This window comes from Populus euphratica, unplaced genomic scaffold, assembly GCF_000495115.2.
Source record: "Populus euphratica unplaced genomic scaffold, PopEup_1.0 scaffold2.1, whole genome shotgun sequence".
In the NCBI taxonomy this organism is placed as follows: domain Eukaryota; kingdom Viridiplantae; phylum Streptophyta; class Magnoliopsida; order Malpighiales; family Salicaceae; genus Populus; species Populus euphratica.
In genome coordinates this window covers 2961552-2977418 of record NW_011499846.1, presented here as the reverse complement: position 1 = coordinate 2977418, position 15867 = coordinate 2961552, and the positions used below count along the sequence as shown (strand labels likewise).

Here is a 15867-nt window from a genome sequence, read left to right as displayed (position 1 = left end):
CCTCCTCTATTGTTGTAAATCTTGTACTCTCCCTACATAATGTAATGGCTTCTCCCGTGGATATAGGCGGTTTTGCCGAACCACGTTAAATATTGTGTCAGTGTGCTTGGCTCTCCTATAAGCAAGTATTAGAACATCACCGGTCGGAATTCCCAACAGAGAGGAGAGGAGACCAAAATTCTCCCCTAGGACTGCAACATGAAGAATAGATTGTCCATCATTCCTTTGGCGATGAACTAATAAAAGCTCATCATTGACTATTTGTGCAGGTGGAGTCAAATACTTGACTATTTTAGTCCGACCAAACGCAGCAGCTCTAAACAATGGGGTCTCGCCGAACTTGTTTTTCATCAACATTATATCTTTTTTCTCATTTTCTGAATCACCCACAAGGATTTTCTGCGATTCTTCCACCAAGAGCTTTACTGCCTCATAGTTTCCTCTGCTGGCTGCTAAATGCAGTGGTGTGTTTCCATATAAACATTTGTAATATTAATGGGATGCTCATGAACCAGGGACATAGGCAAATACTGTGCAGAAGCAAGTAGATCCTTGAGCAATTTCTCATCTTCACTGTAGACAGCCATATGAAATGCAGTATCTTTGGAGACTCGCATTGGAGTCAACAGGCGATCTTTATGTTTCTCATAGAATTCAGCCAGGCTTTTCCAGTCTTCCCTCAAGGTTGCGAGGTAGACTTCCTTCATTTCTGAAGGATTTCCCATCTTGCTCTCTCTGTCGAATTGGTTTTCTGCCTGAATTCATACCAGAGGAAACAGTTATGAAACCATATTAATTAAACCAAAAAAAAAAAGGAAGAAAAGCACCTAACAATGCATAGATATTCTATAGGTATTCCAGTGAATTACATCTATGCACTGACTCGGAAGTTACAAATTCAGAGTGGGAAAATTCAAATATCCCAACATCAAATTCATAGAATAAATGAATAATTAACCAACAAATGGCAAGGGAACAAGACCAAGCGCATACAAACCTTTTTGCTAGTTTATGCTGTTGAATGACACCGAATTTCAGAAAAAATAGACTGGTCTCCTTTAAAGCCAAGTAAAAACGTTGTCTCAACGCACTCAATAAATAAAGAACAAAAGAAGGGCATCTGCACTTCGCATGCTTAGCTTGTAGAGCTACAACACTACTAAAATATTCAGTTAAAAGTTAGAATGATTATGTTAAGCAATGCTCTATGATGCAAGCTCCAAGTCATCATCAGATCTTCCTCTTTCCTTTATTTATTCCTGCAAGAAAATGTGATGAACACGATCATTTAAAGACGATTACGATGCTTAGCTTATTAATTATGTTTTGTATCCCATGGAGATTATGCTCTTCCTTCCATGTCCATTCCTCACCGCGGCTATTCAACCATTGGCAGGAGTAAAGCACAACGTGTAAAACGACCATCTGGAGCAAGAGGAAGTCAAGAAAGAAACAGACAGAATGGAATCCCGTACCAAATATGAGTGAACTAAAACAAGCATCAGATCCACACACACAACACGCACACCACCACCACCCATGAGGCATATGAGTGAACTAAAACAAGCATCAGATCCTCACCCCCCACCCCCCCAACCACCCATAAGGCACAATATCACCAAAACCAGTGTTTTTCCACCATTCACCCTCCACTCTAATATGCAAATTATAGGCCTGAAAATGGGAAAGCATCTTTTAGCATGCCTGGAAAGGAGGACACACCGGTCCCAGATTGGGTACAGTTTCTTGGAGACAAATGAAAATATAAAGAAGGCCTGAAATTATTATTTTTTATTTCGGGAAACCAGTATTCAAAACTATTTGTATGGTCAAGTAGTGAACTTTTACGAAAAAGAAAAATGGATGCTAACTAAATTAGTTCGATAAAAAAATTGAAGTTTGGAAGGGAGGAATTCAAAAGGGAAAATATTTTCACTTAAAAATTTAAAAAGTCCAAGTTATAATTGCCAACATTCACACCATTATAAAAGATATAGACAAATATTGAGAGAGAAACAAGAAAGAAAAATCACATTTAATCAAGTTAAAAATCATATTTTTGAATAAAGGGTTTTGGCCTGGCGATAGAAGGGGCTTGTCTTCTTCCACTGCATCTAGGTTCGAGTTCTCATGTACACGCCTATTATTCTCGCGGTGTTTTATATGTCTATTAGGTTTACAGGATGTTCAGTGGGCTGTGGAATTAATCGTGATACGCGCAAGCTGGTCCAGACACCCATATAAAAAAAAAATCATATTTTCGATAACATGATATACACCTTGACAAATATATATTTAGAATTTGTTTAGAGTATGTTAAATATTATTTTTTAAATATATTTAGGTTTGTTTATTTCTTATTTTTTCCCAAAAATTGAACCACCTTCCGCTAGTGTTCGTTTTTACGATAGCTTTAGCGTTTAAAGCATGTCATCCTCCATTATTACGTAGTTCTGCAGTAAATTTCTTGACAGGATAGAGCAAATAAATTATAGCTGAGATAATAATTCTTGTTTATGTAATTAAACGTGCTTAACACCAAAACCAAATAACAATTAGGTAGCATTCCTGTTTCGGAATAACAAGTGAATCGGTCTTTCAACTCGCCAAGTGACATATCCAGTTTTAACAAGGATTTTCTTTGATTCTTCCACCAAGAGCTTTACTGCCTCAAAGTTTCCTCTGCTGACTGCTAAATGAAGTAGTGTGTTTCCCTAAACATTTGTAATATTAATGGGATACTCATGATCCAGGGACGTAGGCAAATACTGTGCAGAATCAAGTAGATCCTTGAGCAATTTCTCATCTTCACTTTACCCAGCCATATGAAATGCAGTATCTTTGGAGACTGGCATTGAAGTCAGCAGGCGATTTTTATGTTTCTCATAGAATTCAGTCAGGCTCTTCCAGTCTTCCCTCAAGCTAGCTAAGTAGACTGACTTCATTTCTGAATCAGTTCCCATCTTGCTCTCTCTGTCCAGATGTTGTTACGCCTGAATCCTCACCAGAGGAAACAGTTATGAAACCATATTAATTAATCCAAAAAAAACAACAACAATAAGAAGAAAAACGCCTAACAATTTATAGATATTCCACTAGTGTTCCAGTGAATAATCGAAGTTACAAATTAAACGAAAATTACAAATTCAATGTGGGAAAATTCAAAAACTCCTCACATCAAATTCATTGAATAATGAATAATTAATCGACAAATGGCAAGGGAACAAGACCGAATGCACACAAACCTTTTTGCTAGTTTATGCTGTTGAATGACATCGAATTTCAGAAAAAATGGACTGGTCTCCTTTTAAGCTAGACGTAATCTCAACCTACTCAATAAATAAAGAACAAGAAGAAGGGTATCTGCAGTTTGCATGCTTAGTTTGTAGAGCTACGGCACCATTAAAACATGTACTGCTACGTGTTACGTTAAAAGTTAGAATGCCTTGTGTGAAAACAATGCTTTAGAATGGGACACGCCTAAAATTAAATTTAATGAGCCCGGGCTACATGTCTAGGCCCAGCTTTAAAGAATAGCACCACCCTTAGTTTAGAAAAAGAGCTCATCCTCTCATTAACCCGGCCTCAAAAAAAATTCTTGCCCTCGTGAATTGAATTTTGAAGAAGAACCCACAACCATGAGCTTAACTAAGGAGACGAGTCTACTCTCGTAGACTTGGTTGTGGAGAAAAACTCAAAGTCATGAGCTCAGTAGAGAAGAAAAGATAAACTTTCATGGACATGTACTTGATTTTGGAAAAAAATCCACTATCATGAATTCAACTTAAAACAATAACTCAACCCTTATGTACTCAGTTTAAGAAAAGAGGGCTCCTTATCATGAGCTCAGCTATATTTTCTATTATATTTTTTCTGAATATAAAAATCTCTTAACAACTTATTATATTTTTATTGATGTTAATATTATATAAGAGATAATATATAAAATTCATTTAGAAGCCTATTATATCATTATTAACATTAATATTGTGTAAAGAATAGCGTATAAAAATTCTCTAAAAATCTATTATATTTTCATTGATATTAATATTATGTAAGGATTAGTGTATAAAAGTCATTTGGAAACCTTTCATATTACCACTAACATTAATGTTCGTGTAAATAATTTTTATCCCTCATCAATGTATATATCAGGGATATTTTTACTCATTAAAACTATCTAGATAAAATTATATTTAACTCATTCTTTCTATAAAGAAAACAAAATTATAGGTTATAAATACATTATGAATTTTTTAAACACGAGGTTTATAATTTCTTTATTTTTCATGTTTTTAATATGTATATTTTTAAAATTTATCTTTTTAAAATATTATTATATTTTTTCTTTCTAAAAAATTACTTATTTATATATTAAATAGCCCCTAAACCAACAAAACATGATATTTTTCGGGTGTCCACCACCAACCGCTTTTTCCCACCATGCATCGCTACCAATATCTTAGCTAAAAAGAGAAGTACAAATTGTTTAAATTAAAATATTAATTAACTATCATATCAGCTCGATATTCTTGTTCAATCTCACAAGATGGAGAGTTTTTCTTTCAACCCTCCACTCTAAAATGCACATCTTGGGCCTGAAAATGTGAAAGCATGATTTGGGTCATTGTGGGCTTTCAAAATAGCATGCCCGGAAAGGGCTGGCAGTTGTTTCAGTCCTAGGTTTTGACGAGTAAAAAAATAATCAGGGAAGAAACCACAATTCAAGAGATAATTTAGGCTTAACCCAATCTCTTTTTTTTTTTTTTTGCCCTTTCAGAGAAGCTAATTTTAATCATAACATTGAATGGGGCCAATTAATGGATCTCACACCCAGCAGTTAAAATTGTTGGTAAAGTAATTTTGGAAGGAACTTAGATAAAATAGCGTGTGGTCAAGATGTGTATTAGTTCTAGCTGAATTGAACACTTTTCAAATTAAATTAATTTTAATACCTGTATTTTTTTTTTCAATTATAGTAATATAACAATAAAAGATTATTATACCTCAAAAATATCGTTTTATTTTTTCAATTGTTAAAAAAAATGGAGTCGAGTACACTAAATAATCTAGAAGCTCGTTAACCCAACAAATTTACAAACCAAGCTGAATCCGACAACTATGCTGTTGAGAAATCTATGAGGCGAGTTTTGCAAGTTTATTGTGTAGTTTTTTTTTTAATTTATTTTATTATGAAGAACATTGGGCATTCCTCGCAACACATCGCATCCATTATTTATGTCCTTGGTCGATATCATGTACACTACAAAAATATACGAGTACCGGTATGCAAAAATAGAGTATAGTAGTTTTTGCTGAAAATCTGACGAAATCCTAACAACCCTGACCATACGATTCACTAATTGACGTCAATAAAAGACTCTGCCATCCAACCACCAGAATCCTCGAGGCAACGATATTTTTCGCTTAGCGTTCATACAAGGGAAGTAAGCAGTGAGGCACCAGCCTTGAGACATGATTGAGGCAATTTTCATTGATGGTGATAATAGAAGTAGATGGGGCCAATGTGAGGGTCAGATCCATTTGGACACAGATAAATCAAGACACAGGTTCTTTTCCTTGTGAGTTCACTGATCAATGCAATGAAAAGAGGCAGGCCCCATCTTGACTCAGCTTGATGGAACTCATTGGGCGCTCCTCTTCTTTTCCAGCAAGCAACAGTGCTGATAAGAATATTCTCACGTCTTTTCTTTTGCTTCCATGGTTCTTTTTCATTGCTCAACTCCCTGTTATTATTAATTCTCTTTTTTTTTTAAGCTTCCATTGCATCCGGCCATCAAGATTTATTATCTTTGTTGTTTCTCGCAATATAATGGTTAATTATGTTCGAGAATTAGTATAAAATTCAGCAATTCTTTAATTAAACCGAGCCTATGAAATCTTGCAATGGTTGAGATTTCATTTTGTGTAAATGGACTAGGGAGTGTTCAATTCCTGGCTTGCAGGAAAGAAAAGTCTCTGAGTTTTGTATTTTACTGTTTAATTTGTATCCTATCGTGTCCTCACAAGTCTCTCAGGAACTCTGATTCTTGGATGGATCAGATGCATTGAATGATACTGTCACAATTACCATAATTATATATTGAATTTAGTGCTCAACAAATTCCTGCCATGAGATAACCTATTTTCACCTTCCTTCAATGGGCACGCACTAAAATTCCCTTGCTACATGTGTACACACATACGCACGATGGTAAATGGGATCAGACTGGGAGCCTGTATTTGTAAATGCTCTGAATTCGCAATAAGATTATTCTGTATAAATGGTCCCCTCTAACGTAGAAGAAAGATTCAGAGATGGAAGATGGTCCCCTCATTTCATTTCCTTTCTTTCCCATGGCAATCTATTTTGTTGCTGTTTCATCAAAAGGAACAGCGTGGTCTCAAAGCTTGGTGTGTCTCACTGTTGCCCAGCTTCTGTTTGACGAGTTCGTACAGAGATGGAGAATTTGGGAATCAACTTTGCTGAGTTACACGTGTCAAGTACCCATTTAACCAAGTATACGGTAAGAATTCATGGGAACTTGCTACTAGCTATCTAATGTTTTTCCTTATTATCGACAGGCGGCCACTCCATTCTTACCTCAAGCTGGACATGCACCAAATGGATCCCACAACATTGGATACCCGATGCCACAGGATGTCTCTGCAAAGCCCTAACCTCTCCGTTTTGGATATATAATGGTAAACCGGTCTCCATTTAACACAGTTTATGCAACCTTTCTGTTTAAGAAACCAAAGCAACAAGAAGAAGATACGCGCGAGGCCTTAGGATGGATTGAAACACTGCCCCCACGATATAAACCTTAAAAATCTGATCCTTCAGAGAATTGAAGTTAAAGACAAGCTACGATTAGTACATGAAGGTTGTGTGTTTTGTTTTTTGGTGCTAAAATAGAGGTTGTAATGGCAACATCTCATGAGATTTGTCATATGTGTAATTTAAACATAACCCAGTTGTACATGCATCTTGTTAAAAAAAGAATTCAATAATGCATCAAATGTATGCTCATCTTTCTTCAATTTAATTGCTTAGGTGTTTTTGTAGGTTTTTTGTTTATTGAAACAAAATATTTATTGTATTAGATTTTGAATAAATTATTTTGAAGAAATTACTACTTGAGAGTTTACGTGATACTAAATTTAGTAGATTTTAAATTTGAATCAGGACATATATTTTATAAGTTTAAAATAATATAATTTTATATGTTCATCTCAACTTATAAAGTATGTTTTATAAAAAGTGAAGTTTGGTTGAATAAAAAAAAAAGTGATATAAACTCAGCACACTTAAAATTAGTAAATTTACTATGAGGCATGTTTCTGATATTGACTAGTGTCCATCAATGGCAGGGAGTCTCTGTTTGCTTTTTTATTCAAAGCTAAGAAAAACTGCTGTAAAGTCCTTTATTTTCCATTTCTGAATTGTTTAAGTGTAAATCAAACAGCAGCAATGCGCAGCTTTGGCCTGTGTAGAATACCCACATGAAACAACAACGGGCAAACAGCCAACAGTCTTATGGACGTAATATAGCAGGCTGTGTTATCCATCTTGCAGACGAAGCTTGGGGTTCTAATTTCACTGACTTTTTTGCATTTTCATGTAACTTTCCTTTTCACCATTTCACTTGAAAGCAAAAGAGAGGGTAAATCATGATCAGGGCATGACTTTTTTCTCTGATTGCAACCTATTCTTTGCCTGGTGTCTTTTTTGCCTAAAAAGTGCAGTCCCAGAACGTAAGAATTTAAAATTTGAAGCACGTCACTCTGCAGTATTGATGCTCCCATCAACACTTTCTTCATTGTGCTCTTTCTTGTTTTGGGAACCGTATAGAACTATAGATCTGCAGGCAAGAAAATAATTTAAAAGATATTTTGTGAACGCAATGTTATACAAGTCTGAAGAAAATATGGCATGAAAAATTAAAATGTTGATTTGAGGTGTGCTAATTGTAATGGATTTCAGGTATTTACGAAATTCTCGATCGGAACTTGAAAAATATTTTATTTTAGACTGAGGTCAGTTTAATCTTTTGATTTTATGATTATGACAGATTTAATAATTAGTTAAAGTTAATCCCTAATTGTTCATATAAAAGTTTAATTTCAGAACCATTCTGTCAGAAGAAGAAGAAGAAGAAGAAGGGGAAACTCATATTTTTAGTCTGAAGGCATATCCAACAAGACCTATGAACTATAACTTTTCTCAATTGGATCCTCGAAGTATAAGAAATTCCTCAAGTCTTTCCATCTGTGACAATCCATACTTTTTTACATGATTTTAACATATATCATTTAATAGAGTTGGATTTTATTTTATTTTATTACAGAAATCATGATGATTTTTAAATAAAAAACAACTTAGGATTATCCAACAGCTGTTCGAAATGAACAGGAAAGTAAGGTCGCCATCAAATCTAAGGTTACAGTTATTTATTTGAAAATTTTAATATATATATTTTTTATATTAATATATTAAAATGTAAAAAAAATTAAAAATTTTAATTTAATATTAAAATATTTTAATTTTTTAAAATATAAAAACAAACAGGCCGGTCAATCTTAGCGTTCAAACGAAGAAGAACTTTAGGTGGAGCCCACTTTGCGACACGTCTGTGGCCTTCTTCAATCCAGCACTGCACCAAAACTTTACAGACTGTGTTGCATTCAATAGGCCTTGCCATAGGTCCAGAGACGGATTTCTCCAGTAAATAAGTCCGGTTAAGATATGGAAAACCAAATAAAAAAAATAAAAAAATACGAAGTTTATATTAAAAAAAACTATATGAATACGAAGTTTAGATACTGAATAGCAATATTTTTAGTTTTCTTTATATGGAAAACCAAAAAAAAATACGAAGTTTGGATACTGAATAGCAATATTTTTTTTTATTAAATAAAAAAATAAAAAAGAGAGAAAATCAAATTTATAACTTGTAAAAAATAATAATAATAATATCTTGAAACATTTTCTCTATCTGTTTTTTTAAATAAACTAAGAAAGTAATTATTAGAATGTTCATGAGTACCATAAAATTACCTGGAAAACCTATCACAACATGAAACATATATGGCAAAGGAGAAAACTGCAATTTACCAATTTTTAATTTTATCTATTTGAATGTTGTCTAATTGTTGTTGTTTTATCTATAGTTATCAAACCAAATGTATAAAAAAATTTAGGTTACTTGGTTTTGAATTTTTTTATTGATTTTTTTTAAATAATTTTTAATGTTGAGATAAACGAATTCAGACTTTATCACTAAAAATCAATTAATTTTTAAATTAATTAAAAAACCTAAATTGAATTAAGAGGTTTAAATTTCGCAGATCAATTCACCAATCTAAATTGTGGTTATAAGCTATGGTTGTTTCCTCTCATCGGGCAGCCGTCTTGGCTGGAAAGGAGAGTGGGGTGATCAACAATGGACAGGAGGGCGGCAGCTAGCGTTTTTTGGATTTTTTGCTCTTTCTATGAGGATGCCTCCCTCTTAAAAAAATAAATTCCCTTTACCTGGTCGTTATCCAAATGTGCATCCAGAGGACATTGAATCTGGACGAAGACGGCTCATTGCGAGTTGTTGGGATAGTTTTTACTAGCTATGGACCGGCTCTAAGATGGAGGCTTGTTTTTATTTTCTGCATAAAAAATAATGAAGCTTAGATTTTGAAATTGAATACGGAATTACCAAAGATGTACTAAGATGTACTTTAATTGAGGGGAGTTGATTCAGTATGATAAATTTTTAATATTGATAATTAGAATTTATTCGATCAGAATTATCTAATTAAATTTATATTTTAAATCATAATATTAAGATAAATTTATTAAAATAATAATAAAAATCACATTAAAGAAGAAAAAACAAATTTTAATCTCTAATAACTTTTCAAACTAATAATATCATTAACCCGAAAGCATCCTATTTAAAGAAAAAAATATAAAATATAATCTTCATTCAATCAAATATTAAATAATTAAATTATAAAAATTATAAAAAAAATTAAAATAAAAAAATAATAATTAAAAAAGTGATGATGAAATTGAAATACAAAATAAATTTGATATTTAATTAAATTCTGAAATTGAAAAAAAATCAATTCAACAAAAGACTAGGAAAAACAAAATAAAAAAAAAATCAAATTAAAAAAATAATATATAATAAATTAGAATTAAAAGATAATATTAAAAACTAATAAAATTTCTACAAAAGAACTAAGAAAAAAATAAAAATTGAAATTCAAAATCTAACATTAAAAAGAATCAAATTATACTTTCAGTGGAGGGTAAAAAGAAAAAGAATAGAAAGCTTCACTAGTAAAAACTTGTCTCGGCATCATCTACATGTATCATACCTACATGAAAAGGATATGATTGCACTTTTAAAAACATGGTGGATGTACAATTTTTTACTATGATAGGTGTAATATGTGCCGCTTAAAATATACATGTGTCTCTATTAGTAGACGTTTGCACCATGTATGCTAACATGTTTTTTAATTTAAGAATTATTTAATACATGTTCAAATGTAAAATAGCTTCTTTATAAAACTAAAACAACAAAAAAATAAAAATTATAATGAAAACACTAAAGAACCTTTGTAACTATGCTTTAATTTTTATTCTTGCATTCTGTTAGAGAATAAAATCTTCATACATTAGGAAATTGTATATAACGTAATTGTTGCAATCCCATGATATATGGGTCACCCTTAATTCTAGCATAACAATAATTTATTTCCTAGAATAATACTCTGTTGTAGCTATATATATATATATATCTGTACATTGAAATAAATTAAACATCAATTCATTCTTCAATTTCACATGGTATCAGAGCTTACCTTGTGGATAATTTATTTCCTAGAATAATACTCTGTTGTAGCTATATATATATATATATCTGTACATTGAAATAAATTAAACATCAATTCATTCTTCAATTTCACATGGTATCAGAGCTTACCTTGTGGTGGCTCTTCTTTTTCCGCTGCAACTTTTATCTTCTTTCTCTTTGATTGAAACATATATTTTTTTTTGCATAAAAGCTTACCTTGTGGTGGCCTTTTTTTTTTCTGCTGCAATTTTTGTATTGTTTCTCTTTGATTGCAACAGATTTCTTCTTTATCTTCTTTCATCATGGGCAATGACGATGAGTGTTCTCAAAGCTTCATCATTGAGACCTCTAATCCCTTTTTTATACACTCTTCAGATCACCCAGAGCTCTTGCTTGTTACCAAACGCTTTAATGGTGATAATTATCCCATGTGGAAACGCTCCATAATTATCGCCCTTACAGCTAAGAACAAAATTGGTTTTGTAAACGGCTCTTATGAAACACCTTCGCAAGCAAATAAACCAGCTGACTTCGCACTCTGGGAAAGGTGTGACAAAATGGTGCTTTCAAAGCTACTCAATGCAGTCGAACCTGATTTAGCAGAAGGGGTTGTTTATGCAAACACAGCACGTGAAATCTGGAAAGACTTTGAAGATCGATTTTCTCAAGGTAATGCCCCACGGATCTACCAAATCCAAAAGGCAATTGCCTTCCACACCCAAGGTTCGATGCCTATATCCAATTATTATACAAAACTTAAAGGCTATTGGGATGAACTATCCTCCTACAGGGGAACACCATCTTGCTCTTGTGATGGAATGAAAGAATACAACAAGTTTAAAGAACAAGACCAAATTATACAGTTTTTGATGGGGTTAAATGATTCGTACAACGCCGTGCGTGGCCAAATCTTACTCATGAAGGAACTCCCAAGTGTTCGGGAGGTATATTCATTAATCATTCAGGAGGAGAAACAACGGGAAATTGGATCACCTATCATCGAAGGAGTTTCCATCGCAGCTGCCGTGAAAACACAAAAAGGAGGCGGATCTTCTCACCGTCGTTCTGGAAATCAGATTAGTTTTAGAAGCATACCAACCTCCTATGAACGCACACTGCACTGTACCTATTGTAATCAGGATCATCACACAATCGATCATTGTTACAAGCTTCACGGCTATCCTCCTGGACATAAACTTTATCGTGGTGGTTCCAACCCACCTGGGCATTCTAACGCAAGGAGTGCATCACATAATGAAAGCCGCAACAAATGGCGCACTTCATCTTCTTTTACGCATCAAGTCCAAGCAAAACCAACAACAGCTGCGACCCAAACTGAACAATCCAGTTCTCATGTGGATCAATCCACTCAAAATTTGAAAAACATTTTGGATGGTCTTTCTGTAGATCAATGTAAACAATTAGCAGCAGCAATGGTACACTTCTCTAAACCCACATCCGAAAATACAGATGTTTATGCCAACGCTGCAGGTCTGCCCAATTCCCCATCTGTTAATTCAATTTTATCTCACTCTTGGATACTTGATAGTGGTGCCACAGACCATATTTCATCTGATCCCACCCTTTTTGTTCACTCTAATACTTCTCATATGCCATGTGTTAATCTACCTACAGGTTCATCAGTGCCCATCGATTCCACTGGCACTATTCTCTTTAATAAAAACATTACCCTTGACAATGTTCTCCATGTGCCTTCTTTTCGTCTCAATTTAATGTCTGCTAGTAAACTTACAAAATCTTTACGTTGTTGTATAATTCTTTTTCCTGATTTTTGTGTCATACAGGACTTGGCTACGGGGAAGATGATTGGGTGGGGTAAACAAGATGGAGGACTCTACTACATGTCATCTGTCTCTCAAGTGCCACTTTCCTGCCATGTTTCTCCTTCGCCCACTCTTTGGCATCAAAGACTTGGGCATCCTTCAGTCGCTCGCCTCAAATTGCTTTCTTCCTTTATTCCTTCCATATCTATTTCCTTTGATAATCATTGTCATGTTTGCCCAATGGCCAAACAAACTCGAAGTTCTTTTCCCTTAAGTAATATTTCTACTACTGCACCTTTTTCTTTACTTCATTGTGATATCTGGGGACCACATCGGATTTCATCACATTCCGGTGCTCGTTATTTTCTCACTATTGTAGATGATTTTACTAGGTGCACTTGGGTTTTTCTCATGAGTAACAAATCTGACACCCAATCCCTGCTTAAATCCTTCTTTCTTTTTGTTTGCACTCAATTCAATGTTAACATTAAAACCATACGTACTGATAATGGATCTGAATTTATTTCCATGAAAGAATTTTTTCTTAATAATGGGGTTGAGTTTCAACGTTCATGTGTATACACACCACAACAAAATGGTATTGTTGAACGCAAGCATCGCCACATTCTCAATGTCGCACGTGCTTTGCGCTTCCAATCTAATTTACCCTTATCTTTTTTAGGGGAGTGTGTTTTGACCGCAGTCTACCTTATTAATAGATTACCCACCCCACTACTAAACCAAAAATCCCCTTTTGAATTGCTCTACAATAAACCACCAACTTACTCTCATCTTCGTGTTTTTGGTTGCCTTTGTTATTCCACTATAGTTCACCCTCACCATAAATTTGATTCTCGTGCCCGTCGTTGCATCTTTCTTGGTTACCCTACAGGTCAAAAAGGTTACAAATTATACGACCTCGATTCTCATCACTTTCTTGTTAGTCGCGATGTTACTTTTCATGAAACTATTTTTCCCTATGCTGAAAAACATTCATTGACCTTAACACATCCAGTCCTTCCTTTATCATTGGACCCACCTCACCCAGATCCATTTCCTATTAGTTCACACTCCAATCCACTACCCTCATCTGAACCCCATACCCAATCTGACACACATCACCCACATGGGTCCTCCTCATTTGACCTTACACCTTCATCACCTTCCTCCTTCGCACCTGCACCTGTTCCTACTCGACAGTCCACCCGCCTAAAACGTCCTCCATCTTGGCAACAGTATTATCACCTCTCCAATGCTGCTGTCTCCTCACACTCTTTATCTGATCCGACGCCATCTTCTTCAGGTACTCATCACCCCTTATCTCATTTTTTATCCCTTTCTCGGTTTTCTCCTTCCTATAGAGTTTTCCTAGCTAACATTTCAGGCACAATTGAGCCCACTTCTTATACCCAAGCTGTCAAAGATCCTCACTAGCGAGCTGCTATGCAAGATGAACTTGATGCTTTGGAACAACAAAATACTTGGACCCTCATGCCATTACCTTTTGGTCATAAACCCATTGGTTGTAAATGGGTTTACAAGATTAAATACAAATCTGATGGTACAATTGACCGCTATAAAGCTCGTCTTGTTGCTAAGGGCTATAATCAGATTGAAGGCATCGACTATCAGGAAACCTTTTCTCCAACTGCTAAACTCACCACTCTTCGTTGCCTCCTTGCTGTGGCTTCTGCCCGTGGTTGGTTCATCCACCAACTTGATGTTCATAATGCATTCATTCATGGTGACTTAACTGAAGTTGTGTATATGGATCCTCCTCCTGGTCTTCGCCGACAGGGGGAGAATCTTATATGTCGTCTCAATAAGTCTTTATATGGTCTGAAACAAGCCTCTTGTAACTGGTTTTCTAAGTTTTCCACAGCCATTCAGACAGCTGGTTTCCAACAGTCCAAGGCAGATTACTCCCTTTTTACCAGAGTTAATGGTACCTCTCTTACTACCGTTCTTATATATGTTGATGATATACTTGTCACTGGCAATAGTTTGGATGAAATAAACAGTCTTAAATCATTCTTGCTTCGACACTTTCGCATCAAAGACCTTGGTGATCTAAGATATTTTTTGGGGCTTGAATTTTCTCGATCAAAACAAGGGATTTTTATGTGTCAACGGAAGTATGCCTTAGATATTTTACAAGATGCAGGCTTACTAGGTGGACGACCAGACTCTTTTCCCATGGAACAACATCTGAAACTTACTCCTACTGATGGTGTTCCACTTGAAGATCCAACCCGTTATCGACGATTAGTTGGGAGATTAATCTACCTCACAGTCACTCGACCAGACATTGTGTATTCTATTCAAATATTGAGTCAATTTATGCAACAACCTAGAAAACCACACTTAGATGCCGCACTTCGGGTCTTGAGGTTTATCAAAGGCACACCTAGTCAAGGTTTGTTCTTTCCAGCGGATAACAACCTTGATTTAGTAGCTTATTGTGATTCTGACCATGCAGGATGCCCTACAACAAGAAGGTCTACCACGGGGTATTGCATATTTCTTGGTGGTTCTCTTGTTTCTTGGAAATCTAAGAAACAATCAAATGTTGCAAAATCAACGGCAGAAGCAGAATATCGTGCCATGGCAACCACGTGCCTAGAGATAACATGGCTACGCTACATTTTAGATGATTTAAAAGTCATTCAGGATAAACCCACAATATTAAATTGTGATAATGAAGCTGCTTTGCACATTGCAGCCAATCCTGTGTTTCATGAGCGTACTAAACATATAGAGATAGACTGCCACATCATAAGGGAGAAGCTACAAGCAGGACTCATCTCTACTTCTCATGTTCGCTCACATGAACAACTTGCCGACATGTTAACAAAAGCATTGGGACGGGACCAACTAAAATTCTTAAGTGGCAAGTTGGGACTTCAAAATATTCACTCTCCAACTTGAGGGGGAGTGTTAGAGAATAAAATCTTCATACATTAGGAAATTGTATATAACGTAATTGTTGCAATCCCATGATATATGGGTCACCCTTAATTCTAGCATAACAATAATTTATTTCCTAGAATAATACTCTGCTGTAGCTATATATATATCTGTACATTGAAATAAATTAAACATCAATTCATTCTTCAATTTCACACATTCAAGAATGAAGTTGTTGTTTTTTTAAATGTGAAAAGATAAAATATAACTGTGTATAAGTTTTAAAATTTTGACTTACAGGGTAATTGAATATTTTT

At 34.7% G+C, this 15867-nt stretch overlaps 1 protein-coding gene and 1 long non-coding RNA gene across 4 annotated transcripts in view; one reads left to right on the top strand and one right to left on the bottom strand.

Annotated features, from left to right (window-relative positions):
• LOC105131749 (ankyrin repeat-containing protein At5g02620-like) overlaps positions 1-3300 on the bottom strand; it is a 9054-nt gene extending 5754 nt beyond the window's left edge. Inside the window, exons 1-2 of one of the 3 annotated variants that reach the window (XM_011034900.1) lie at positions 3246-3300; positions 174-878 (exon numbers count right to left, since the gene is read on the bottom strand). In XM_011034900.1, the coding sequence (XP_011033202.1) occupies positions 174-357 (184 nt within the window). In that variant the 5' untranslated portion in view covers positions 358-878; positions 3246-3300. Of the gene's footprint in view, positions 1-173; positions 1361-3245 lie in introns of those variants that run through there. The other 2 variants (XM_011034891.1, XM_011034884.1) reach the window with 2 other exon arrangements.
• Positions 3301-5415: 2115 nt separating this feature from the next.
• On the top strand, positions 5416-7027 carry LOC105131745 (uncharacterized). Its single transcript, XR_843491.1, has 2 exons — positions 5416-6527; positions 6586-7027. It is a non-coding gene; the product is annotated as an uncharacterized LOC105131745 (long non-coding RNA).
• Positions 7028-15867: the final 8840 nt, after the last annotated feature.